Source organism: Abramis brama (assembly GCF_963993115.1).
Source record: "Abramis brama genome assembly, chromosome: 5".
NCBI lineage: Eukaryota > Metazoa > Chordata > Actinopteri > Cypriniformes > Leuciscidae > Abramis > Abramis brama.
Genome location: NC_139967.1, coordinates 14,078,536 through 14,104,483, shown reverse-complemented (window position 1 = coordinate 14,104,483; position 25,948 = coordinate 14,078,536). Strand labels below are relative to the sequence as shown.

The window sequence follows — 25,948 nt, the reverse complement described above, 5'->3', positions numbered from 1 at the left end:
AAACCGGTAGCCTACCCTACTGTCACTGGAACATCAGGGAAGAGGGGATTAAATGGTTCAAAGGTGTTGACAAACGGAGGAAAATAAGATAATTATCCTACACACATCACACAGAGACAGAGGTAATTAAACAGGACGACTCAAGTTCCCTGCTCTATGATGATGGCCCGGACTCTGTACTGCCTCCTGCTGGCCTATAACAAACAATACATTCATAAATCATTCTGTCGGGTGGAGATAATGCGTGCGAAAAAAAGCTATAGAAAAGCAAGTCATTGTGGAAGACTGCAACTGTCAATGTCAAATTTGTAGATTAAGGCGAGACACGGCAGGCAAAAACATCGTTTTTTTTTTACTGGTCAATTTTGAGATTTTTGGATATTTGTCTTCAATAACATGTCGTCTTTCAGACTTGTGTTGAAAAAAAGTCCGAAATACACATTTAGGTCTTTATTTTATTACACTTTGCCTGTTTGCGTCTGTAGATTTCTCATAAATTCAACAAAAGTTTGCGTTCTTAATCAACACGCTGCTCCGCGATCTCTGCCGGTGTGGTGAATAATCGGGTCCGGCTGAAGAAATGGGTCCGGGCTGAGGACCCCATTAGTATGCCAGTAGTATGCCTGATCTAAATCTGTTCTCGCGATAACTTGTAGCTAACGTGAGCTGTTTTAGTGTTATTATGTGGTAGCTTTATGTAGAATGCTAAATCCCGCTGCTATATGCAAGGTAAGATTGAATTAAATTTTATATTGTATATGTAAAGCGTGTATATTCTATAGCTAATATTTAAAATCTCAAGTTGCGTCAATAGCAGGAGAAAGACCGCGAAATTTAAAAATACTACTGTTATTGTGTCACGAAATGTAGTTTTAAGAGTTTTTCAGTCGATAATGTAGTTGTTTAAAGCTCAAATATGTTGTTTGTTTATACAGATAGCGCCTATTTAAAAATTTGATCTGACGTTTTCGGAGATGTGAGATCCAAGGGATCACCGTTTGCTCAGCGCTCATGTATCCCGCTTGGAACAGCCTTACCTCGGCTAGAGCTGCTGCTGCTCTCTAGTCTAGTGGAGTGGTTAAACATGAGATATAATTCGTCTTGTGGGACGATCTTTGAAATCATTAATCTATATTTTGTTCCCTGGCAAATCGTTTTGGCTGAGGGCAAAGTTTTAGTTTCATAACTTTATATAACGTTAAATTATTTAGGCTATTTATCTTTAACGTTGTAGCCTGCTGACTTATGTTTGACTGAATCGTTTAATTACTTTATTTCTTGACTTGTATGGCTACTTATACTTTCATAATTGCTATTATTGATCAATAAAACTGAAATTTAACAAAAAGAGACAGGGTTGTGTCATTTTATTTTATATATGATATCACCAACATGGCATGTATTTTTTTCATGTATGGGATGGGAAGTATTTCAGAGTATCACTGACAAAGGCTCAAAAGAGTCCATGACTTTCTAAAAGATCTTTTAAATACAGATTGTTTGTGTTTTTGTTTTACTTTTAGGACTGGAGAACATCTGGTAATGAGATGTCACTTTTTTCTGTTTGTTAAATGCTTAGTTACGGTTGGGATCTCTGCAAAGGAATACCTTCTCACAACATAGCGACACTTTTTAGTTAACTTAATGAATTACTAACGTAATGATAGCAGTAACACCAAAACGTACTTTGCAAGATTAATCGCTGTTTTATATGGATTAACCCTTTCATGCATAGTGGTCACTACAGTGGACAGCTATTAAAAAAAAAAATTCTTAAATTTGCACGGGTTTTGATGGCATAGTTGCACATCATCCTCTTCAGTGGACCCACCCTGGTGCATCATCCTATATATTTAAACCAAGTGGCAAGCCGTTGTGCTTCGATTTTTTCCCCCCTCCAAACCAAGATGGCAAATGGTCAGTCAGAAATGCCAAGTTGCTCCGGAATATCCACCCATTCCTTCTATCCTAGGAGACTCTTGTAGGTAAAAAAAAATATTGCAGCATCAAGCAATATCTAATGAGTCCTATCAAAGTTGGGTCATTATACGTAAACGTGCCATTTTGTGTCCCTTAGAAAAAAAAGCTCTGTAAATCTTAATAAACCATAAAACAAATAAAATATTTTATAATTTAGTTTCCATAATATGTCTAATAATATAAGAATAAATTAATTTCTGTTTCTTTTGTTTTTAAAGGATTTTAATCACATTTTTGTGCACAGCATCTTGCAGAAATGTTGAAAATGGCATGTCCCTCAGTATGATTTTTCTACTTCTCCTTGCATCATCTGCCTTTCATGAAGTTGATGGTAGAAGACAAGTGTTCTCTTCTTTTCTTTGAGTTCATGTAATATCTGAAAGACAGGGACACGCTCATTGTGTCAGCCCTGTTACCAGAAAAGCATACGTTAAAAAGTTATTTGTACATATTTAAAAAGGGATCTCCATATCTCAGCTCAGGGGAGGTGTAGAGAGCCAGGACTTGCACTCATCTCTACGCCTCATCGCCCTCTATCAGAATCCAAGGTTTCAAGAAGATCCGAGAAACTTTATTTTTCGACCCAAAAAAACTATAAGGCCTACCTACCCCTGTCGTTTTTTTTGGGTCGAAAAATAAAGTTTCTTGGATCTTCTTGAAACCTTGGATTCGGATAGAGGGTGCTGATGCGCAGACAGGAGTGCAAGATTGGAGGCTCTAGAGCCTTCCAGAGCTGAGATATGGAGATCCCAGGTAGCATTTGTTACACTGTGCAAAATAGTGGTTTCACGGACAGTGGAATTTTGGGATGACACTTGGTGCTACGGACTCAGGGGAGCCCGCTGAGTGCTGATAAACAGGTTTCATCAAAATATTTCGAAAGCTGAGCTTAAAAACCACCGTGTCTGCGAAGCCACTATTTTGCCGCCAAATAGTGGTTTCGAGGACACTCATTTTTATGCAAATTAAACACTGAAATGACTTGAAAATTAGTGTGATGTGTTCAGTTGAGCGTGCTTAGTACAGTGGGGGTGGTTTAATTAACGAGAATTGATATCACACATGACGGGAGAGCAAAAACACATAAATGTCCCAGATCCAACCTATTCAGAGGATGCAAAATAATGGTTTCACGGACACTGCTTTTTACTACAAGTCAATTTCTGCGATGGACCTGGCTATACTATGGTATTATGTGCTTTGTAAATGTTAAAATTGTGATCTTTATTTACTAATGTACATTTATTAATTTCTTTTTTTCAATGCCTTCCGAAATACTTGGGACTTGGGAAAATGGACTGTTGAGTACCCAGAACAGTGGAGGCTGGCTGACTCTAACAACTGTGGGGTTTTGGTTTGTACAGTAAGTTAAAAAAATGCTTTTATTTATTTATTTTATTTTATTTTTATCTACATTACTTTAACAACTGTGTTTATTGCATTAGATGGCAGAAATGGAGGTGAGGGACAAATGGACCTCTATGAAAAACGAGGTGATACAGGGAGAAGATCTGTGGCATCTGAGAAGATATCACGCATCATCAATGGCAGCATATGCTGTTCAGCATATGACGTATAAAAGGTATGTGTAAAATGAGTGTCCTCATTCATATAAATCAACTTAAAAGTTTAATAAATCAAGTAGATCGTTGATTTTTTAAATTTAGGACAGTCGAGGAGGTGGAAAAAAAAGGAATTTGTTCTCTTGTCAGTGATGCTGAAATTCAGGTACATATAAGACCTTACAAAATTTAAAATGGCTAGATATTGTTTGCTATACTAAATATTTTTTTCAGGAGTTGTTTCAAGGAATTGTGAAAGGCTTGGTGAAACCCACGTGGAACAAATGGTGGCAAATGAAGACTGGGAAAATGGCAAAACCTAAGAGCTTTCATCCAGCCTTGTCAGCACATGTTGAGGAACTTTTAGGACACATCGACAACATTGTGTTTGAGCAAAAGAAGGACAAAAAGCTTGAACATATCGACCTTGTAATGTGTGAATTGATTCCTGAGGTAAGCATTTTATGGGATTGTGTTGGTACAAATAAGTACTCGAATTTTTTATATCACCAAAAAAACACATCATTTTCTCACCCTGGTATCATTTGATAATATGTTGGAAGAAACTGATGGCTGATTTTTATATGTTTTTGTGAACTAACTCATTAAACTAACTCATTAAGTAATTACTTTTTTTTATCTTTTGTTGTACAGATCAGCCTTACAATACTGAGACGAACGGAAGGTTTCAGTCACTTTTGGGCTGATATATCTTATCTTGTGGAGTGTGTCATTAAAATAGCCTTTTAAGCCAGTCCATCCATGGCACCCAGGTTCAACGAGCTAACTACGTCTGAAGCTGCGTTGCACCTTTGAGTTTGCATATCAAAGCAAAAACAGTGAGTGATGTTCCATAGCACTAAGGACTGCAAGTGTACAGTTGCATGTGACATGTTGTTTGTGTGTTTTTACAGAGTTCCTCAAGTCAGTCCATGACACCTAGTCCAGCCTCCTCACCTACCAGGTCACGACCGCACCATCTAAAGGGGAAACTGACTGACTGCATCATCTAGGCCTTAGGATGGTTCCACAAAGAATTGACTGCACATACAACATGAATTTACTTCAAACTAAAGATCTGACTTTACATACAGCAAAAGACACTGCATCTATTTGTGTCTCATTAGCTCTCAAAAAACTTTAACCTTACAGTTCATTAAATATTTTAACACAGCTAACTCAACATTAATTGTTTTTAAATCTCCACAATGTATAGCCAGAGGACTATCACAAAAGTGTTTAGGAAAGTAAATACATACTAGAGTATGTTTGTTTAAAGCTGCTTTGTATTGTTGTGTATTTTAAAAAGCTCTATAAATGTCCTAAAACGATGTGCATTTTGCTTGTAGTTTTGTGTTAATAAAAATGTAATATATTACATCTCATAATTCAGTTGAATTCATTATGTATTGTATTGTGTAATTTAATTAAATTTTTATATAAGTTTTGGTTCTCTCATTTTATTACATTAAATGTTATTGTGTTGTATGATGTTCTGTATTAAGAATTAATTCTGACATAAATCATATGCATTAGTACACAAATGACATGCTTGAAATAAAAAAGCATTTTATGCCCCATTGCTTAATAACAAATAACTTTGTCACAAAACATACTTTAAAAATGTTATTTCTTTCAAATAAAACATTATTATATGAATTAAGGGGTTTGATTAATCACATTAAAAATTGTGATTCCATAATTTTATTATACTGTTCTTTAGTCAAGGCTAGATTTAATATTTATACCCACAAAACATAGCTAGCATTCTGTAATTTATTTAAATGTCTAAACTGGTAATACGAAAAATAGTAATATACACAAATAAGCATTATTTTAAGAATATTTTAATAAATAAAAGTGTACAAAATAATTACATAATTATAATTGCATTACGAATGGCTGTGAATATGGTAAGGCAGTATCAGTGCAGTATAAGCTCAGGAAAAGCTCATAGCACGAATCACGATCATCGGATAACGTTAGCTGTATGCTATGCTATTATCTAAGCTAACTAAAAAACACTACCAACGAGAAATGTTTAATTTCACAATCTATAGCTTCGGTTAAATACTAGTATATGAAACGTATACTTTAGAATACATTAAATACATTAATGATTCGTTATAACGTAGTACAAACGTCTTCTATAATAAAGTGATTTTGTATGATTTGTAACCAGGCACTAAAGCGATTACCCATAAAACGGGCTTTGAGCCAATCGGATTGCTTGGGTCCTCAGCCCGGACCCATTTCTTCAGCCGGACCCGATTATTCACCACACCGGCACCCTTTCATCAAGCACCGTTAGGAAGCTCTCTCTCTTGTGTACAATCCTGTCGGATCCAAATATGGTCATTTCCTTTTTATCACCAACCAATCGCGAAAGTAAAAGGGCTGAATGCGCAATCTCATTGGCTGATGAAAAATCTTTAAAGCCCGTTTTCTCAAAATGACTTTTCTCTCATACTCCAAGTCCGAAATCTCCACTTCAGTAGCACCTATGTACACCAAACCTTCCAGTCTTGTACCTAGTTATATTATGAAGACATTTACAGAGGGATTTGTAAATATATTATTCCTAGCCTGATTTATATAACATTTTATTCCAAAAAACATGGCGAAAATCATTTTTTTAAGGCTATTGACAGTATTTTCTGATTTACAGGATAACAAAAGTAGATATCCATAAATCCCTCTGTAATTTTTTTCCCATCTAATATGTGAACACAATGAAAAAATAATTTTTAACCTGGCTTTATCCAATACTCAGATTTCGTTTTTTAAAATATATGCAAATTAGTGCATATTTGATTAGATATTGCCTAATTTGCATATTTAAACATCAAATTACAGAAAACTTGTAATACATTTTTTTCTCATCTTAATGTAGGTAATCAACTGGAAAAGTTTCATGGTGATAACTGCTAGTTAAAATTTTTACCCTATTCACCTGTAGTGTCTCGCCTTAAATGACGGGAATAACTGTCAGTTGCCTCAGTATCAGTACTCGGAGACAATCATGATTTTAACTGCGTGAAGGCCTAACGTTACATCTGTATTCATAGAAAGCTGCTGTACCTGCTGTTGTTCTCAGGGAAGATGCAGAGAGAGAGAGAGAGAGAGAGAGACTCAAGTAGCCTACGTTTACAAGCGCAAAATATAATGCAGCGAGTTTTGCATAGTCGAGCTAGCTACATGTAGCCTATACATGTTTGTCGAAATATAGAAATATGAAAAATCGGAGCATGTATTTCAGAGCATGTGCAAAACGCCCAAGGAAATTATTTTTGGTAAATATACAATCGCATTTTTATGTCACATGAGTGAAATCAATAGTGTATGAAGCTCACTCAAGTCACTTTCCACGCTGCGAATTCGCGTGACTAACTCGAACCAACGTTAGTTGCGAAATTTCCGTGGGGAATATTCGCCCTTACCCGAAATGACTAGCCTATTATTGCCCATGAAAATGTTCTATTTCGCAAAAAAAAGGAAAAAACGATTTCATTGGGCTAAAGCATTTACCTGAAAATGTAAAAAGACACATTGTTTTAGTCCGAATGAAATTAAACATGATAACAATTACAAAGACGAGCCAACTCACATAATACATATAAAAGCAACTATTAACAAAAAAAAGAAAAAAAAGAAAAAAGGTTCCATTAAAATGTATCATTTACTAGACCTGTCATTATTATACATTTACAAAGGTACAAGAACAGAGAACTGAAACACAGGTAAATCCTACAGTATTAGAGGAGCTGGTGTGGTTTGATGTCACACATACATCATGTCCCCTTGTGTTTGGAACATCATGGCTGCACATCCTACAGTGCAAAATAAACAACCAACTGGGATGAAATCACTGACCCTCGTGAACACATTTTTGATTTACTCCAGGTCAGATGCTCTAGACATTAGAGTAAACAATGATATATGAGGATTTGCATGCATTCACCCTGTTAAAAGCATTAAAAAAATAACTAATAAAATATAAAATAGTACAGCAAACAAGAGAGATGTACATGAACATTTGTTTAAGTCAATGTAAATAAATAAATAACAGTTTTGAAGTACTGTGCAAAAAACCATAAGCAAGGCTAAATGGTTTCCCTTTGTCACCTATGGTTTTACACAAAAGAAAATTTGGATTTCTAAACATTTGTATTTACTCTGGAAAGACAAAAGAATCAGACTGTAGGTGGAATAAAAAGTGTGATTTTGACTAGATTATATCTGAACTGGTCTGTAAAATTACTCTCATTCATGCCTAAAACAATACTGACTCCAAACAAAGGAAATAAAATATTTTTTTATATGTGGTTTGAATGTACTGAAAGGTCCAGGGCTGGGTTTCTAACATTTATCAGTCCAAAATTAACACTTCTGGGAAACCAGCCCATATTGAGTGAATAAGAGAATGTATTTTTAAAAAATTGTTTAAATGCTTGACTCTTAAAGGGATAGTTCACCCAAAATTTTAAATTCTGTGTCAAAATATTTTTGTTCCGACGATGAACGAAACTTTTACAGGTTTGGAACGACATGAGGGTGAGTGATTAATGATAGAATTTTCATTTTTGAGTGAACTAATCCTTTAACTGCATCTGACATACGTTTAATCTGCTTGTATATATTTATATATAACAACAAAATAAGCCTCTCTATAGGTCCAAAGGTTCCAGCAAAAAGCAGCTTTAGTTTAAAAACAGCATTAGTTTATTACTATAATCTTTTATCTGTTGGTTAAGCAATACCTCAGACTGTGAAGAAAGACACTTAGTGCTAAAATCCTCACATTCAGTTCCGATTCATCTCCCACAGAAACATTCAATCACTGTGCTCCATTTGTCAAATCCATGAGAGTCTGAATCATTCAGGATCTACCCATCAAAAGGCAAATGTCATGAGGTGCATTTTTATGGAAGAAAAAAAGAAGGTTCCTGGACCTAGTGCATGTCACATGATTGGCCTGCAAGGTTCCCTGATTGGCCATGGAACCTTAAGGTTTTTTGGGGAATAAGGCTTTAAGTAAAGGAGTTCTGTGGTTCTCCATGTGGAAGGAGGGAGAATGTAGTGGTCATGGGGAACACCTGTGCTTTCCATCGATGGGAGGAAGACGGTCTTACGGTCCCTCAGAGGTATGAGTGAGTGTGTTAGGTAACGCCGGTGCAGTGTTCAGAGGGTGTGTTAGTTAATGCTGTTTGAGGCATTGGCTTCAGGGCTGTCCAGTTCTCTGTGCAATGTCTCTTCAGGCTGAAGGTTTGTTCTGGAATATTCCTCATACCATTCCTGCAGACAAAAAGAAACAACCACTTTACACAAACATACCAATGCCTATCTGGAAATTTCTGTTTTTAAAAAAGGGGGGTCATTCTGAACCAAATACATCACAGTATAGCTTAGCACAACAGAACATGATTTCATTTAAATAAATTTAGGTAGCGTTTATTTTTCTTTTGCAAAACGTTCCATGTTTCCACTTCGGTATATCCTTCTATAAATAGCTGTCTGATATATTACAATTTCAAACTTTCATGATTGAATTTTCTGATCCAATAAGAGAACCGTTTGGGAGTGCTTTACTTAAAACTTCCAATAAAAGGTTAAAATTAATGTAAGAAATCTGGTTAACACATCACTTGTTATGACCACAACGCTACATTTATGCAAATTCAAGTGTGGTTTTTCCATGCGTTTCTATATGTGTGGTTTAAGTACCTGAATCTCCTCCTCGTACATCTTCATGCTGAGGTCACTCTTGGTACGTGACCTTCGACCCTGAAATACTAATGAGGAGTGCTGTGAGCAAAGACAAAAATGATCCATTAGAGTTCAATTAATCTAATGAAAAAACTCAATTCGATGCTCTGAACATAGACTGCTTGTACATGTGTGCATGTACTAACCCCGCTTCGCTCCAGAGTCATACACATGTCCTGCAGTGAGCTTAGGTTGGTGACGCCCAGTGTGTGTTTATACAAGTCCAGAATCTGTAGAGCTTCAGTCTGAGACACCTCTGTCTCAAATACAATCCCCTTTTCATCTATTACACACACACACACACACACTCTCAGTATTAGATCTCAGTGAAATAGGTCCCAGTCACACTCATTGTCATTGGATGAACAGGACTCATTCAGAACCTTCTGGGTCGTCCAGCGGCTCTCTGTTCTTCCGACTGTAGTTCATCCTGAAGACGAATGCATCCAGTATGAAGGCCACGATTATCGTCATGACTACCTGCATCACATAATCACACAGGCATTTACACTCAAAACAACACAGAGCTGTGAGAAAATATCAAGATCACTAAATCAGGTTTATAACATATACATAAATGGGTAGCTGGTAACAGTAATGTGACATTCTATAGTTTAATAACATTCTAAAACCATTTTAAACAACATGCACTATTTGTCTACTATTAATTCAGCAACTACATGAAATATAAAAAAAAAAGATTAAAAATAATGAAAAGAAACCAGTTACTCCCCCTTAAAATGTACACCTTATACATTTCAATCTAAAATCTTCATGTGAAAAACAAATCATATCCACTTTATTTCCAGCAGTGTTATTTTAGTATTATGTACAGTGAGGAAAATAAGTATTTGAACACCCTGCTATTTTGCAAGTTCTCCCACTTGGAAATCATGGAGGGGTCTGAAATTGTCATCGTAGGTGCATGTCCACTGTGAGAGACATAATCTAAAAAAAAAAAAATCCAGAAATCACAATATATGATTTTTTAACTATTTATTTGTATGATACAGCTGTAAATAAGTATTTGAACACCTGTCTATCAGCTAGAATTCTGACCCTCAAAGACCTGTTAGTCTGCCTTTAAAATGTCCACCTCCACTCCATTTATTATCCTAAATTAGATGCACCTGTTTGAGGTCGTTAGCTGCATAAAGACACCTGTCCACCCCATACAATCAGTAAGAATCCAACTACTAACATGGCCAAGACCAAAGAGCTGTCCAAAGACACTAGAGACAAAATTGTACACCTCCACAAGGCTGGAAAGGGCTACGGGGAAATTGCCAAGCAGCTTGGTGAAAAAAGGTCCACTGTTGGAGCAATCATTAGAAAATGGAAGAAGCTAAACATGACTGTCAATCTCCCTCGGACTGGGGCTCCATGCAAGATCTCACCTCGTGGGGTCTCAATGATCCTAAGAAAGAACTACACGGGAGGAGCTGGTCAATGACCTGAAAAGAGCTGGGACCACCGTTTCCAAGGTTACTGTTGGTAATACACTAAGACGTCATGGTTTGAAATCATGCATGGCACGGAAGGTTCCCCTGCTTAAACCAGCACATGTCAAGGCCCGTCTTAAGTTTGCCAATGACCATTTGGATGATCCAGAGGAGTCATGGGAGAAAGTCATGTGGTCAGATGAGTCCAAAATAGAACTTTTTGGTCATAATTCCACTAAACGTGTTTGGAGGAAGAAGAATGATGAGTACCATCCCAAGAACACCATCCCTACTGTGAAGCATGGGGGTGGTAGCATCATGCTTTGGGGGTGTTTTTCTGCACATGGGACAGGGCGACTGCACTGTATTAAGGAGAGGATGATCGGGGCCATGTACTGCGAGATTTTGGGGAACAACCTCCTTCCCTCAGTTAGAGCATTGAAGATGGGTCGAGGCTGGGTCTTCCAACATGACAATGACCCGAAGCACACAGCCAGGATAACCAAGGAGTGGCTCTGTAAGAAGCATATCAAGGTTCTGGCGTGGCCTAGCCAGCCTCCAGACCTAAACCCAATAGAGAATCTTTGGAGGGAGCTCAAACTCCGTGTTTCTCAGCGACAGCCCAGAAACCTGACTGATCTAGAGAAGATCTGTGTGGAGGAGTGGGCCAAAATCCCTCCTGCAGTGTGTGCAAACCTGGTGAAAAACTACAGGAAACGTTTGACCTCTGTAATTGCAAACAAAGGCTACTGTACCAAATATTAACATTGATTTTCTCAGGTGTTCAAATACTTATTTGCAGCTGTATCATACAAATAAATAGTTAAAAAATCATATATTGTGATTTCTGGATTATTTTTTTTTGATTATGTCTCTCACAGTGGACATGCACCTACGATGACAATTTCAGACCCCTCCATGATTTCTAAGTGGGAGAACTTGCAAAATAGCAGGGTGTTCAAATACTTATTTTCCTCACTGTATATACTATTACAGTTTTTATTAATATTAATTTTATTCTTTATATACATTTTCATTTTAATTTTTAAATGTTTTCATTAGCTTTTGTGATTTTTTTTTTTTTTAGATTACTATTTTGATTTATTTATTTTTATCCATTTTATTTTTAGTTCAGCTTTAGTTTTTAGAAAAAAAAAATGTAGGTAGAAATTCTATATTTTCAACGTAAACTTCCAAAGCAACTATTCTAATTTTCGTTTAGTTTTTCTTCTATTTTATTTTATCTTATCTTAACTAAAAATATGAAAAGAATTTTTGTTATATGAAAGTTTATTTGAAATTTGTTAGTTTTAGTTAGGAATAATAACCCTGATTTACCGACATACACATTCCCTTACCATGGTGACAATGTAAAAGGTCATGAAATAAAGGCGAGTCCAGTGAGTAGTTTCTGATGTCAAACCTTCCTGTGAAAACAGGATTCAAAGGGTTCAATAACTACAAATGACAGACAGATGCTCATTTACTGACTGGTTCATAGGATTCTGCTACAAACACACACACTGCACAAACACTTAGAGATGTTAGCATTACTTTTAAACAATGTAATGTTCATTGTTTACAATGACATGGGTAGATATACAACAATCTGCTAACTGACATTTAATTCCAATAAACAGCAGGTGTTTTTGTGCATTTACACTCACCATTGTGATGTACCAGTTGTTCACCACTGTTAGCTCAAAAAGAGTGACTGAAACATGGCAGAGAAAAAAAACTCAGTTACAAATTACACAAAGCTATATACTGAAGTAAGAGGAGTGTGTATTTGTGAGTGTTGCACATACCAAAGCTGCTTAGGATGTTATTGAAGTTATTGAGATAGTAATATCCCTCTTCCAGCACGGTTCGGTTGCCAATGGTCACATTTATCTGGCGATACGAGTCAGCAACTGTGCTATTCCTTTGAGAGACAGAGAACATACCATTAAACACACCACTATTCAATGAGAATCGTTTTTGTAGCTTGACATCTACTAATCACGTTGCACTTTCATAAACATTCTTTAAAATGTCTTCTTTTATGTTGCACACACCGCACTTGAAATAACACGAGGCTGAGTAAATGATTTCATTTCGAGGTGAACTATTCTTTCATTATGTAACAACAGGACAGCAGTAGTATATCATCTTACATTTATAAACTGGATAAGTTAAAGGTGATGTTGATTTTTGCAAAAGGAATGCATTTATGATGATTAAAGGGACTTACTTGCAGCAGTTCGGATAAACAACCTCAGCAAAAAACTCCATTCCAACGATGGCAAAAGAATAATAGAAGATAATCAGAGTCAGACCTAGACTACAGAGACAGAGAGAGTGTTATGAGAGAAGATCCTTCATCTGTGAGTAATGAGCTGAAATGGATTATTATTTCTGTACCTGGCCATACGCGGGAACAGTTCAAACATTGTGTCCAGAACATTCCGATAGCGCTGTTTAATTTTAAACAACCTTGACAAGAAATAAGAAAAAAACTATGAAACTCTGTTAAAAAGGAAAATATCTGTTTCTATCTATATCAGCTATGACTGATGAAAATATAAATGATAAAAATGATATTTAATGATGTTATTACACTGCAGATGTTAGCTACAGTGGGGTAACAATTTGGCATTTTTCTAAACTGATTGGTTTTTAATATAATGCACAAATTACATTACCAGGATAACAATTTGAGTGAAAGTTGAATAAATAAAAATATCAAGCCTAAAACATTTTTGATTATTGAGAGGTATGAATTAGGTTTTTGATTTTGAATTTCAGGTTTTCAATTCAGTCTCACACTTCTGGGAGAACAAAAATCAAATGAATAACTACAACTATATGCAAACCAAAAGATGTCAAAACACAAAAATAAGTACACACACCGGAGGAGCTGAAGAGGTCTCAACACCACAATGAAGTAGAACGGCTCCATGTCAAAGGCCAGAGCAATCAATCCCAGAAAGGCAAATACTGTTACTGAGAAATCAAAGCTGGAAATAGAAGCACACACCCAGCAATGAGGCATGTGTGTGTGTTAGTGCTTATATGAATGTACGTGTGTGTACCTACAGGTTCCATCCTGAGCTGAAATATGTCATTGGACCAAGGCCTGTGATCTTCAACAAGACCTCAATTCCATAAACTTCATTCCACAGACACATCAGCAGGGGATAAAAAAAAAATTGTAAATGGTACGCATATTCATTAAGACATTTACATTTGGATTTACTAATGATTTCATTTTAAACAATTTCCACTTACTTGTGAGGAAAATAATGTAACTCAAGGGGACAACATGAGTCCATGAGACACCATCTGTGGGGAGAGAAGAGCTCCCTGAGAATTGGGTTCACACAGAGAAAACTGTTTCCTCTGTTTACAAGCGTTTCTGAATGGTGAATTCATAGAATTATCTAGAACTGCAACACAGCTGCACTGCATGTCCTACTGTTACATTACATTACTCAAGCAGATCTTACCATTTACCATGTTTGTCTCCACTAGGATCCAGATGCCATTAATTGCTACTACCAGATCTGTTACAGGTCAATAATGAAAAACAGACAGTATTATTAGAAATATTGGAACGAATTTAGTGCAAGCGCAAGACACTACTACAATTTAAAAGTTTGGTGCCTGTAAGACTATTTTTTAAAACTAAATTAATACTTTTATTAAGCATGGATGCATTAAATTGATCACAAGTTAGAGTAAAGAAAAAAATATATTTCAAATAAATGCAGTTCTTTTCAACTTGAGCAACAAATCATCATATTAGAATAAAAATACAGCATTGCCATCAAAGGAATAAATTACATTTAAAATAGAAAATGGTTCTTTTAAATTTCACAATATATAAATATTTCACAATACTGTTTTACTATATCTTTGGCCAAATAAATGCAGCCTTGGTGAGCATAAGAGACCCCAAACTTTTGAACGGTACAGTATATAATAATATAAGAGGTACTAGGAGAATATCAGACAAATTTGAATTTTTAAAATACAAATTTTTCTATTAACCCAGAAGCTCATGGGTTTAAAGGAGTATATATATTCTGATCTGGTATTGCATGTTAATATCTAAAGGGGTAGAGCATACAACAAAATATTTAAGAAATATAACTTACACATTGCATATTGAAAAGCTTTAGATTTCACAAGTAAATTCATTCCTGTTAAAAAAAAAAAGAATAATGATCATAAAGAGTATTATGGAAGAAAAATATTTGATGCTAACTAATCATAAATGTACCTGATCATTCTGAGCAGATCTTTAAAGTGTAAAATACTGTAACTAATACAAATTGAATTAAAATGACAAGGAAGCCTTAAAAACCTTTGAAAATGAGGAATGCTGTGCGAGGAAGATCATCAAACCAGTACTCCCCACTCCGTCGAGCCTGCAACAAATGCACACACACACACACACACACACATACACACACACACCAGATGTTCTGGCTCAAGAGGGTTTAACATACGTGCTGGGAGTATAATCATCATGTGACGGTGTGTGAAATCTGACCTTCCATTTGAGCCCAATCACTTCATAAAACTTATAAAAGTCCTGGAGACTAAAACACAAGCACAAATACACCTTAAAAACTCCTTAAAATAATCAAAAGAATGTGAGCGTATGCACTCGTGTATGAGTATGAGCGTGTGTGTGTACCTAAGCATGGTTGTGTCTGAATAGTTGAGGGCTTTGAATGTGAGAAAACGATCCCGTGCAGTCATTCGTGGACGATAGAATCGCATCAGTCCATCAAACTGCTTCAAAGACACTCCATCTGGCCTCTAAATAAAAGACACACATGCAGATTTATCACATTCACTTTCTTCACAAAGTACACAAGGCTAAAAAACAGTCATGAAAAACCAAGAGATGGGAAAGAGCGTTATCTGTATAAATCTCACCTGCCGACTAAGCAGCAGCTGGAAGGCATGCTCGATGGCAGATCGCTTGTGTAAAAGCAGAGATTTAAATTTCATCTTCTCGACTCCATTAAAGGTGTCAAAAACTACTGCCAGGAGCTGAGAGGCAAAAAAGAATAGCAAACTCAAGGTAAAGGCTAGTTCACACTGCCCCAAAAGACCATTTCCAAAAATTAATACATTATAACAAACAGATCTGATGTTGTTCATTACTGACCAAATTCATGATGAAGTAGAGCTCGATGGACAGATACACAATGAAGAAAATGCATGACCAACGATTCTTGGAATATGCTGGCATCATCACATCTGGAAAACTAGTGAAGAAAAAAGATGGAAAAACTTGTAAATCTACTAAAGACTCTGAGGTCTTTATAGATGGATAGTTTACTATGAATCATTTAGCAAACACTTTCTTATTGAAATTGACTATTACTACATTTTTAACAGTGACAGTCTGACTGTAGCAACCTGGGGTTAAGTACGTTGCTCAAGGCAGGGCATAATGATAACAGAGGATCTGAAAAATTCTCTAGTTAAAAAAAAACTCCAGGGGTTTGAACTGATACCATTTTGTATTACTAGCTCAGTTACAGGAAGACATGAAACAACCCCACTGAGACTCAGAGTCATGTTATCTTAGCCAGGATGTGTACCCCACGGTGAGGCTACATACTTACTTCGCAGTGGTCAGAAGGACGAACAAACTCACAATGCTGTTCTCAAGTGTGCTAAAATACTGTAGAGAGAAAGAGAAGTCATCCGGTCTCAGGGAGAGTTTTTATGTATGTGAGAGACAGAGAAACATCTGGAACACACAGGTGAGTGTGTGACTGTGATGCACTAACCGGGTCAGCTGGGTTGGCTGAGAACAAGCAAAATCCCAGGATGGCAAAGATGACCATGAAGAAAAGCAACAGCAGAAGAATATCAATGAAGGGAGGAAGAGACTGAAATATCTGCCTCAGGTTTCTGAGGGAGGACAGAAACAGAGATAGAGTGTCAGAATATCACTACAACGTATCCGGTCAAGGACATGCTATACAGTAATTTTCCCATGGTTAAGTTGATTTTAGGCAAAATCGGTGTAACACACAACCTCAAGCAGCTTATTGCTTTTATAAGATCTCAGAAACAGCAACAGCATAAAAAACACCAATGTTTAACAAACAATGTTTTATTATTACTAGTAGTAAACTTTTAATTTAATAATGATAATTTCAAAATTATTATAAAACATAATAATAATATGCCTGCGAACGGCTCCACAGTAACGGCAGTCCACCAAAAAGATCGGTCGCAGGGCTCTCGTCACACGCAGGTGAGATGTCTGCCGGACTAAGACCACAATCGCCTCGATGAATTGAAGAAACAGGACACATGTCTGAAAAGCACACAAATCAAGAGAGGATAACAGGATTCTTGAGCTGAACTTCTGTGAATATGAATCTACGATGCATCCTGATTCAAAGAGGAAAACATAAACCATTTTAAATGAACAAAATCCACACACCTTCACCATGGTCCTTTTATGCTTTATAAAGGTGTAAAAGCCAAGCCATCGGAGCTTCATACCCAACTCAAATGCCACCAACGCCAATGCCAATAACTCCAGTGTTGCGTGAATCTGACAGGAACAAAAATACACACTTTTAAGTGTTTGTGTACAAGTACGAAGTCCTATTCATATAATCGAAATACACAAGCATACAAAAAAAAATTACAAAGGCATAAGCCCTGTCTGGATGGTAATTGTTTCTGATCGGGACGTAAGTTATGTTCAACATTTACAGGGACTAGTCTGTGATTTTATTGCCGTCCGAATCCAGAATGTCTGTTCCCCCGCCGAATTAACTGCTGTTTTTTAAAATGACATCCATCATTTTGAGAGATAAAATGCATTACAAAAAAGCAATCCAACTATAGCGCAAATCCAACTATATTTTAAAATAAATATGAATTTATTCTTATTCCAAGCATATGACATTTTATTTACAGCAGTCAATCATACGACCATGTGAGCAGCCCGTTGGTTCATAGAATAGAAAAAAAAAGAAATTGCCATCCGAATGCATGAGTTTTATCAGTGAGGTGCCATGCAAATCTATTTTTAGAGACGTCCAAATGAGAAACAAGTCCTGTCCCAGTATGGCTTTACACACATACACTACCTTTCAAGAGTTTGGGGTCGGTACTCGGTAAGATTTTTGAATGTTTTTCCAAAGATGTGTCTTATGCTCACCAAGGCTGCATTTATTTGAAATAAAAATACAGTAAAAAGCATAATATTGTGAAATATTATTACATTTTATTTTTATTATAACTTAAAATAACCATTTTGAAAACGGTGCTGATTAATATTTTAGTAGAAAACGAAAAACAATTCTGGATTCTTCAGTTAATATAAATTTCTAAATAAAAGCATTTATTTGAAATAGAATCATTTTGTAACAAAGTAGAAGACTTTACTCTCCCTTCTGATCAATTTAATGCATCCTTGCTAAATAACGAATTAATTTCTCCCAAACTTTAAAATGGTAGTGTATGCACACAGTGCAAGTAGAAGTCACATACATAGACGTCCAAGCGGAGGAAGGGGACGGCAGGGGCCTCTGAGAGGGACAGTAGCATGAGTAACACCGCAGTCAGCAGCTCCATCACATAGAAAAGGTGATTGTGAGCAAACAGGTAGGCGCTGAGCGCGTGGGCACTTCGCGGATGAGTGAAAAACTTGTCATTATTCTCTCCCTCCTGAGGACAAACACAGACAAATGGGAGAATTATTATTAGCCCTGAGTGTGTGTTTGTGATCATCTGCGTCTATTTAGGTGCTTCATTGGGAGTTCAAAAGATGACCTGCAGGTATATTGCTGCTTCCTGGTAGTTCATTTCCCAACTCTGCCGCAAAGAATTCTGGGCTCTGGGGTCTGGTGCTCCTGGGGTCGGTATGACAACATTATTCACAACATCATAATTTCCTGCCCCATCTGTGTAGAGAAAGAAAAAAAGATATAGTTAAAATGATTTCTCAATATAAAATAAGCATTAACTTCTAGGTAGGTAGAGGAGGTTTTAAGCCAGTTGATCAACACATTTCAATAGCATACCGACAGATGGAAACTGCTGGCAGAAGGAGGATGTTTGGACTGGCCTATCATGTGTTAGTCCAGTCATGTTGTCAACCATACTACTGATTTCCATAGCAGCCCCTGTGATCGGCCCCACGTCCCAGTAGTCACTGGTCAAGCAGTTTTAGCACTGCAAGGGTTCATTATAAACAATGGACTCGAACATGCGAGTTTCATTGTGCCAGCTGCTGTGGCCAATGGTCCGAAAGCAGAACAGAATCTAGTGGTTATGCTCACGATTCCTCCAAAGACGACACGGATTGCAGGAAAACTCAAGTCAAATCAGGCCAAGCGCTACTTTAAAACTTGAAACATCTCTCTCTGCACCTTCATACATTCATTTGATTGTAACGTTTGTTAAGAAAGACAAAAAACAATTGCTAATAATGTGTTTCTATGCTAAAAATAACTAAATAGATTACACAAAAAAGTCTCTTTCGCTGGCAAAACATTAAAAAAATATCCACAAATGAGGATCCCACAAAGTTTTGCTTATAAAAAAAAATTTGATATATTTGACAATTTTACAGAAAAGTGAAGAATTAGATTAGAGCTGCTTTCAATAACATCAACAAGATTTAGATGTTCAAAGACAATCAAATACTGAAAAAATTCAAATGTGAATAAAATGTGAACAAATGCACTTCAGAGCTGCTTCCCAAAACACTGACTGGGCTGTTGAATCCCTAATAGCTAGATATTCCAAAAGGATTCCACTCTGCACTTTTCCCCTCTCTTTCAGAGGATATGTGGGAAGGAGACGCTGTTGATGGTTCAGAGATCACAGTGTAACCCAGCAGTTGAATAGATAGTCCAGTGGATTTTCCTAAGCATCAGTCCCAAACACAGTGAGAATGTCCTTCAGAATCTTGGAGTTGCTTTGTCTGACACTAGTCTCTTTTCCAGCCAACCCCATCAGCTCGGTTTCAGTCTCTCTGTCATAGCCTCCTCTCTTCCGTGTCATCTTCTGTTTCCAGTGCTACATCCTCTATATACAGTGTCCATTTTAGTCCTTTTTTTCTCCAAGCTCAAAAACGCAGCTGTCCTTTGAGATCGAGGGAACTGCTGAACAAATCTACCAAGCTGAAAGCCTCATTTGACTCAGAGGGAAGTAAAAAGTTTCAATTCATTTTTTCGATTTATACTTTCCATTGCTTCTCTGAAAGCAATGAATATAACATTAATCCACTAACACCCTTTTAAACGATCTGTCAGGCCAAAGCCTGGTAAATATGCCTGGCCTTACCGATTAAATCACAAACAGTAAGAGCTTTTAGTTTGACCAAACACAAGCTGATTGAATGAGTTGCCGATAAGTTCATTGTAAACAGCTCTTATGGAGTACGCACGTGACAACAACAGTGTGGGTTTTGCTCTGTGCCTGTCTGATCAATAAGTTCCTGGCAGAGCAAGAGCAAACAAGAGAGACAGCACTGATAGCAGTTTTCTTTTCAGTCCAGTTCCAGATTTCCTTCAAACACAAAGAAACAAAGCGGAACTAAAGACCAGAGATTTAAAATATCCAAACAATCTTCACCATGACACTGACAAACATTTTGAGATAGCAGCTTGAGGCAGAATGAGGAAGTGAAGGCATCTGATATTCACGTCAGCTTCTTTCCTCATAAATTCAGAGACAGCGGTTCAGGAACCAAAAAGACAGACTGTGTCCTTACGTTGTTTTTTCTTAATGAAGAATTTTCTTGGCTAACTGAAGGAACATGTCAAATCCCAAAAAGAGCGCTACAATTTCCATTCAGGTCCTCAAAATATTCACGCGTCCAGCTCTCATCACTCCCGCACAGTTTTGACACAAGACCATGGACTGTGTGTGTGCCGGATGGGAGTGGAGAGGGGGCCACAAACACCGTTGTATTTGCCATAGGCTGACACAGCATTTTAACTCCTCTGTCTGTGTGTGTGTGATGTACAAAAGCTGGTATGCTGCTGCATTGGACACTTGAACACATGATCGTTGGGGTTGGGAATACTTCACTCTTAAAGTGAAAGTACTTCACAGTGTCCTTCCCCCAAAAAATTACCGAACAGAAATAGTCTATTGGTAATTAATTCACATAATGTTTGTTAATGTTTTCACCAAAATGCAATACCACACAATAGCACTAGAGTGCAGCATCTCACCAGTGATTTTAAACCACTTGCACCAAAAGTCTCTCAATCTATAAATGACTCTTACTACAGCTCTGAACACTTATGCCAAATTTACACTGCGAAGGTGTCACAGATGCGCTTCTGAAATGGCATTTAGGTGTCTTTACATAGACTTTTTAATGCTGCTCAGAAGTGGCATAAATGCATTTACAAAGCAATTTCAACTGTATACTTATGCAGCATTATGTCTGGTCTTTACACAGAATTAAGCAGGCACAGCGCATATTTAACTCTCTGCTGTGTAAAGTAGCCTTTTAATTAGATTATTTTCCTTATTTTCCAAATGTGTCACAAAAGCACTTTAAAAGTGGCCTAAGTCTAAGGTTTAATGCTGCTCAGAGGTGGCATAAATGCCTTTACACCAAAATGACAACTTTGATTCTAGGGGCAGAGGTGGGTGAGAGCAGGCATAATTTAGTCTAGCTTTTATGCCAAATTGCTTCTTTAGACTGAATTTTGAGCAGGCACATAGTAGCCTTAACTCAGCTGTGTAAAGATGCCTTAAGAACAACATAAGCCAAATACCACTAAGCAATCTGTATCCAATGGCAAATCTGTTTATTAGAGTGAAAAATGCCACACGTAACACAGTTATGTTATATTCAACAAAACTGGATTCCGATGTATGGCCGTCAAGCCAACTTGATTTACTTCATAAACATATTTTTTTGTGTGTTTTGATGAATAAATACTACTGATATCTGTATATCTGAATGTAGTAGATAATTTGTTCACTTCCAAGTAAACACTGAATTGTCAACAATATATGAAAATCATTTGTTTTACAAAATACAAGTTGCGGGTGCAATTATTATTTTCACATGAACATGAAAGATATCTGGTGTGATGACATGATTAAGTCTAGCACTCTCAAGCCCCTCTATAACAAGATCCGCCACTGATGACAGCTGGCACACACTGATGAAATTAAATTCAGCATTAGAAAAGCTTTTATAAAGCGGTGTGGGGGGAAACAGCCATGCTTTAGCTCTACTAAAACCGTAAATTGTGCCTATGCAGAAGGCCTACAAATCATCTCTCAGCGCATTAGCAATGTCAATAATGCAGTCAACAATGACGAAAAGGTTTGACTGCCGAGCCCTCTAGAGTCAGTGTTTGGAACTCACACTATATAAATGGCCATCTTTGCTATCCACTGTCACATGATGGAAGTCTGGGGGTTAAAGATCAGCAGGTTTCATGTAGAACAGCTGGGCCTGTAATATCTCAGCTAAGTCTAATAATCAACATGTCTGTAAGAGTATCACTGTTAATCACTGATAATTAACTGACACCCAACAGCAGAAGTTGTCAAATGTCGGTTCTGCCTGGGACAATAGGGAACTATAGGGAGCCTGTAGACAATTCAGAGAATTTTATAAATGGTGTTTATAGGGCTATTGTTCTATTGACTTCACTAGTTGTTAACAGTGAGAGATCAAAGCGATTGATGTTGTCTTTATAATATCACGCTTAAAATACTTCTCTTTATAGCCTACTAGAAAATATGCGGCTACTTCGCCAGGATTTAGGCTATATTTGCATTACATTTGCGGACCTTGGAATGAAAAAGTTTCAAACTCCCTGCTCTAAAGTATCTGACAGCTCAGACTAAGCCAAGGAGATAGAGGCCATTGACAGTATTCATGAAGGATGCTGCACACCGAACCGGTGACAGATCTTTACAAGAAGGCTGAAAGCCGGTTAAAGATCTGTACGCAGTCCTGCTCTACCACCAGCAAAGCTCAGGTAAATACAGGTGACCGAACAATACTGCACAAGGCACATATACTCACTCTCGTCTTCCTCCAGCAGCCCGCTGGTCGCATCGTCCCAGGTCAGAATCAGCGGCACATCGTCGTCCCCGTCCGCCATCCCGCAGAACGGCGAGAGGACCGCAGGTTTTAGGGGACACAGAGTCTCTATGTTCAATAAACTAACCTTTCACTGCTGCAGAGAAACTTGGGCTACACGACACGAGTTACAGAAACCACTGTGTTGTCCCCAAACACCCAACTAAGCGCGTTTATGCTAAAATGTGTTTTAATTTAACTTTAACAGACGTCTAAGTTAAACAAATTAGGATTAAAAACTAACAGAGCCTGTCTGTTTACGACATTATCGTCGGCTGTTATTAAAATACCATCGCAAGCGCAAGGTATATAGCTGCTTTCTAAATTAGTAATAAACTAATTTAACTTTATAACGCAGATGCGATTTAATCGCGCTTTTAACATTATAAATAAAAGAACCGACGCCGTCAAGCAGGAGGATCTGACGTTACGTCTTTTTACGACAGTGTCGTTTTTGATCGCAGAGATAAAACAGCTGAAATGTCACAATAAAAGTCACGACTTGAAAAATGTTCATTGTGCCAAAATGTTTAATTCGTTCATTGATAATATGAGGTTTATGAATTTTCTTTCATACACGTGTATAATTAAACGATGAGTGAGATTTCTCATTTTGTTCTTTGTGGGAGTCGAGTGGGAAGTCACTGAATGGAGTCAAGGAGTGGAGGGGTTAAAGATAAGAATGTCATGCCAACGCCGGTTGTCACGGCAACTGGTATAAACAACAACAGAGTTTGAGTTTGACTCTAAGCAAGTGAATACGGATTTCGACCAAAAAGAATAGCACGGTGACGTATTACATATTAAAATGAATTTTAATTCAGAACTGTTTTTATCATTCAACTGAAAACATTTGTGTACTTAGGTATTTTTTGTATGAATTGCATTTCAACTTTGTGGAGACTTACACCTTCTGTATTTAAATGTCTTTCAAATCTTGTTTTAAATGTTTTTAAAATCAATATTGTTAGTAATATTTCACCAAAGATGATCTATTGTATGTTTATTTGGTGTGTGAATAGTTTTCTCTCCCTTACTCAATCAAAGAGACCTCTAATGATGAGCTCAAAATTAGATGATCTCCCTCCTGAAGAGAGACTATCAGATGCAGCCAGCATTCCAAACAAAACTAAGAGAGACCTCTTAAAGACCATCAACCCCTCCATGAAGACTCTATCATCTCGGGAAGCAAAGCTCATTTTAGGGGTACTAGATGAGTGCATTAATAAGATGGAGATAGCCTCTCTTTTACGCACTTTGATGAACTGTCCAGAAGCTCTTTCCCGCACTTTGCTGAACTGTCCAGAAGCTCTTTCCCCGAGCCTGGGAGAGGAGGTGGTGAGGGCCCTGAAAGAGCATCATAGACTTGAAGAAAAGTACCAAGCTATGGTGCTTGATGGGAGTCTTGAACAAAAGGATCAACTAGCCAAATCAGCAAAAGCAATTCAGGATTCCTTTCGTAACATTGTGCGGCTATTTACGGCAACTCCGACCACAAGGGAGGTGCTAAAACGGATAGAACCTAACACAGGGGGAGAGATGGCGTCTCAGAAACTGAGAGATGGCCTGTGCGAGTTGAGGGAGGTCGTTTTGGAGAGGCTCCTCACAACCCCTACGGAGGAGAGAGAACGCAGAGAGATGATGCTGGAAGTCAGTCTACGTGACTCTGCCAACCAGGCAGTGATAGAATCACTGGACAAAGAGGTTGCAATGGCAATAAAAGCCAAGGATACAAAGGTGAGAAGCACCATAAGGAGATTTTTTTTATTATAAAGTTGACAGTTATGATTAGATAGATGACAGAATCTTGACAGATGAATGAGTTCTCCAAACTATGTGCCCTCCTCTATTTTATTTTTCACCCTTTTCTTTCTCTGTCTGGCTTTCACTCCTAATTAGATCTCCATGTTGAATAATAAAGTGGACCATCTGAGGAGCTCACTGCATCAGATGGAAAAGGGTTTGGAAGAGTCTGTTGTCCGAACTCAGCAGGATGCTGAGAACCAGTACCAATCAGATAAGAAAACTTCAGAGGGAAAGAGAGCTCGTATAGAGCAGGAGGCCAATCAACTGGGAGCTCAGTTCAATAATGTGATTTCAGCAAACAGAGAGAGCGAACTGGAACTACGAAAGGTGTGCACACTTGTGGCTCATCCAGTTAATGAAACAGGAAGCATGCGTATAGTGATTAGTTTGTTGTAATGTTACTGATTTTTGATTTGCAGAAAAAATACAAGGTAGAAACAGAGATAGAGAACTTGATCCAGAAATACGATGCTGAAATGGGAGAGAAACAGGTAGACATTAATCTAATATGGCTTTAACTGATGTTTGATGCAATATCATTTCCAGATGTATTTGCAGATACCGTTCAAAAGTTTTGGGCTCAGTAAAAATAAAAAAAATAAAATAGAGTATAGTTATTTTAAATTGTAAAAATAAATCACAATATGGCTGTATTTTTTATTTGTAATTTTACTGTATTTTGATCAAATAAATGCAACCTTGGTGAGCATAAGAGTTTCAAAAACATAAAAAATCTTACCGACTCCAAACTTTTGAACAGTATTGTATATGAATTGCATTAAAAACATTCAATGTATCAGTGCATCAGTGTGAATGTATTTTAATATTTAAAAGTATGTTGTCTTTATGAATACATGTATTTGATTTTATACGTGTATATGTGTGTCTAGACAGAGTTGGAGGGAATTACAGACATGCACGAGAAAGATAAGACAGAGCTGACAGGGCTGGAGGAACTTTTTGCAGTTTTGAACCTGGAGTACTCCCAGATTATGAAGGAGCGACAGGAGGCTCAGGAGAAGAGGAAACAGCTGGAAAAAGAAAGAGAGATGCAGAGCCAAGCTGCCACTATCATTCAGGCCCACTGGAGAGGCTTCTGTGTGCGCAAGGCCACGAAGGCCAGCGCAAAGCCCAAGAAAGGAAAGAAAGGAAAGGGTAAAAAAAAAAAATGAGAGAGAGAGAACTAGAAACTAACGCACAGTGCAAGATAATCACCATTATTACTATGTTATTAGATAAATAAAATCAATAAAGCCCACTGTGACTGAGACTCATGAAGCATTCAGAAGTGT

The 25,948-nt window shown here is 37.3% G+C and overlaps 3 protein-coding genes across 8 annotated transcripts; 2 read left to right on the top strand and 1 right to left on the bottom strand.

Annotated features, from left to right (window-relative positions):
* The first annotated feature begins 561 nt into the window (after nt 1-561).
* Nucleotides 562-4,985, top strand: LOC311083181 (uncharacterized protein). Of its 4 annotated transcripts, none has more exons than XM_084114518.1 (7): nt 562-729; nt 3,294-3,343; nt 3,426-3,562; nt 3,648-3,708; nt 3,777-3,995; nt 4,197-4,315; nt 4,457-4,985. In XM_084114518.1, the coding sequence occupies exons 1-6, from the start codon at nt 723-725 to the stop codon at nt 4,290-4,292; spliced, it is 570 nt and encodes a 189-aa protein (XP_083970644.1). In that variant the 5' UTR covers nt 562-722; the 3' UTR covers nt 4,293-4,315; nt 4,457-4,985. The 4 variants fall into 4 exon arrangements, 1 of the variants encoding a protein (XP_083970644.1); XR_014606220.1 differs by having other exon boundaries at nt 565-729; nt 4,197-4,381; XR_014606221.1 differs by having other exon boundaries at nt 567-729; nt 936-3,343; nt 4,197-4,381.
* A 2,217-nt stretch (nt 4,986-7,202) lies between these two features.
* Nucleotides 7,203-23,312, bottom strand: tpcn1 (two pore segment channel 1). Of its 2 annotated transcripts, none has more exons than XM_084114237.1 (26): nt 22,794-23,312; nt 18,554-18,684; nt 18,272-18,448; nt 17,211-17,324; nt 16,951-17,081; nt 16,546-16,669; nt 16,378-16,436; nt 15,915-16,014; nt 15,680-15,796; nt 15,435-15,559; nt 15,288-15,336; nt 15,099-15,162; nt 14,890-14,934; nt 14,239-14,295; nt 14,021-14,074; nt 13,829-13,901; nt 13,642-13,749; nt 13,154-13,225; nt 12,984-13,073; nt 12,559-12,674; nt 12,418-12,464; nt 12,109-12,177; nt 9,692-9,788; nt 9,455-9,591; nt 9,267-9,347; nt 7,203-8,837 (listed from the first exon to the last, which is right to left on the bottom strand). In XM_084114237.1, exons 1-26 carry the CDS (start codon nt 22,870-22,872, stop codon nt 8,736-8,738), a joined length of 2,418 nt encoding a protein of 805 aa, XP_083970363.1. In that variant the 5' UTR covers nt 22,873-23,312; the 3' UTR covers nt 7,203-8,735. The 2 variants fall into 2 exon arrangements, with proteins under 2 accessions (XP_083970363.1, XP_083970362.1); XM_084114236.1 differs by lacking the exon at nt 22,794-23,312 and adding an exon at nt 18,805-19,790.
* Nucleotides 23,313-23,607: 295 nt separating this feature from the next.
* drc10 (dynein regulatory complex subunit 10) lies at nt 23,608-25,895 on the top strand. Of its 2 annotated transcripts, XM_084115499.1 has the most exons (5): nt 23,618-23,638; nt 23,898-24,587; nt 24,750-24,983; nt 25,076-25,147; nt 25,547-25,895. In XM_084115499.1, exons 2-5 carry the CDS (start codon nt 23,907-23,909, stop codon nt 25,826-25,828), a joined length of 1,269 nt encoding a protein of 422 aa, XP_083971625.1. In that variant the 5' UTR covers nt 23,618-23,638; nt 23,898-23,906; the 3' UTR covers nt 25,829-25,895. The 2 variants fall into 2 exon arrangements, with proteins under 2 accessions (XP_083971624.1, XP_083971625.1); XM_084115498.1 differs by having other exon boundaries at nt 23,608-24,587.
* The last annotated feature ends 53 nt before the right edge of the window (nt 25,896-25,948 follow it).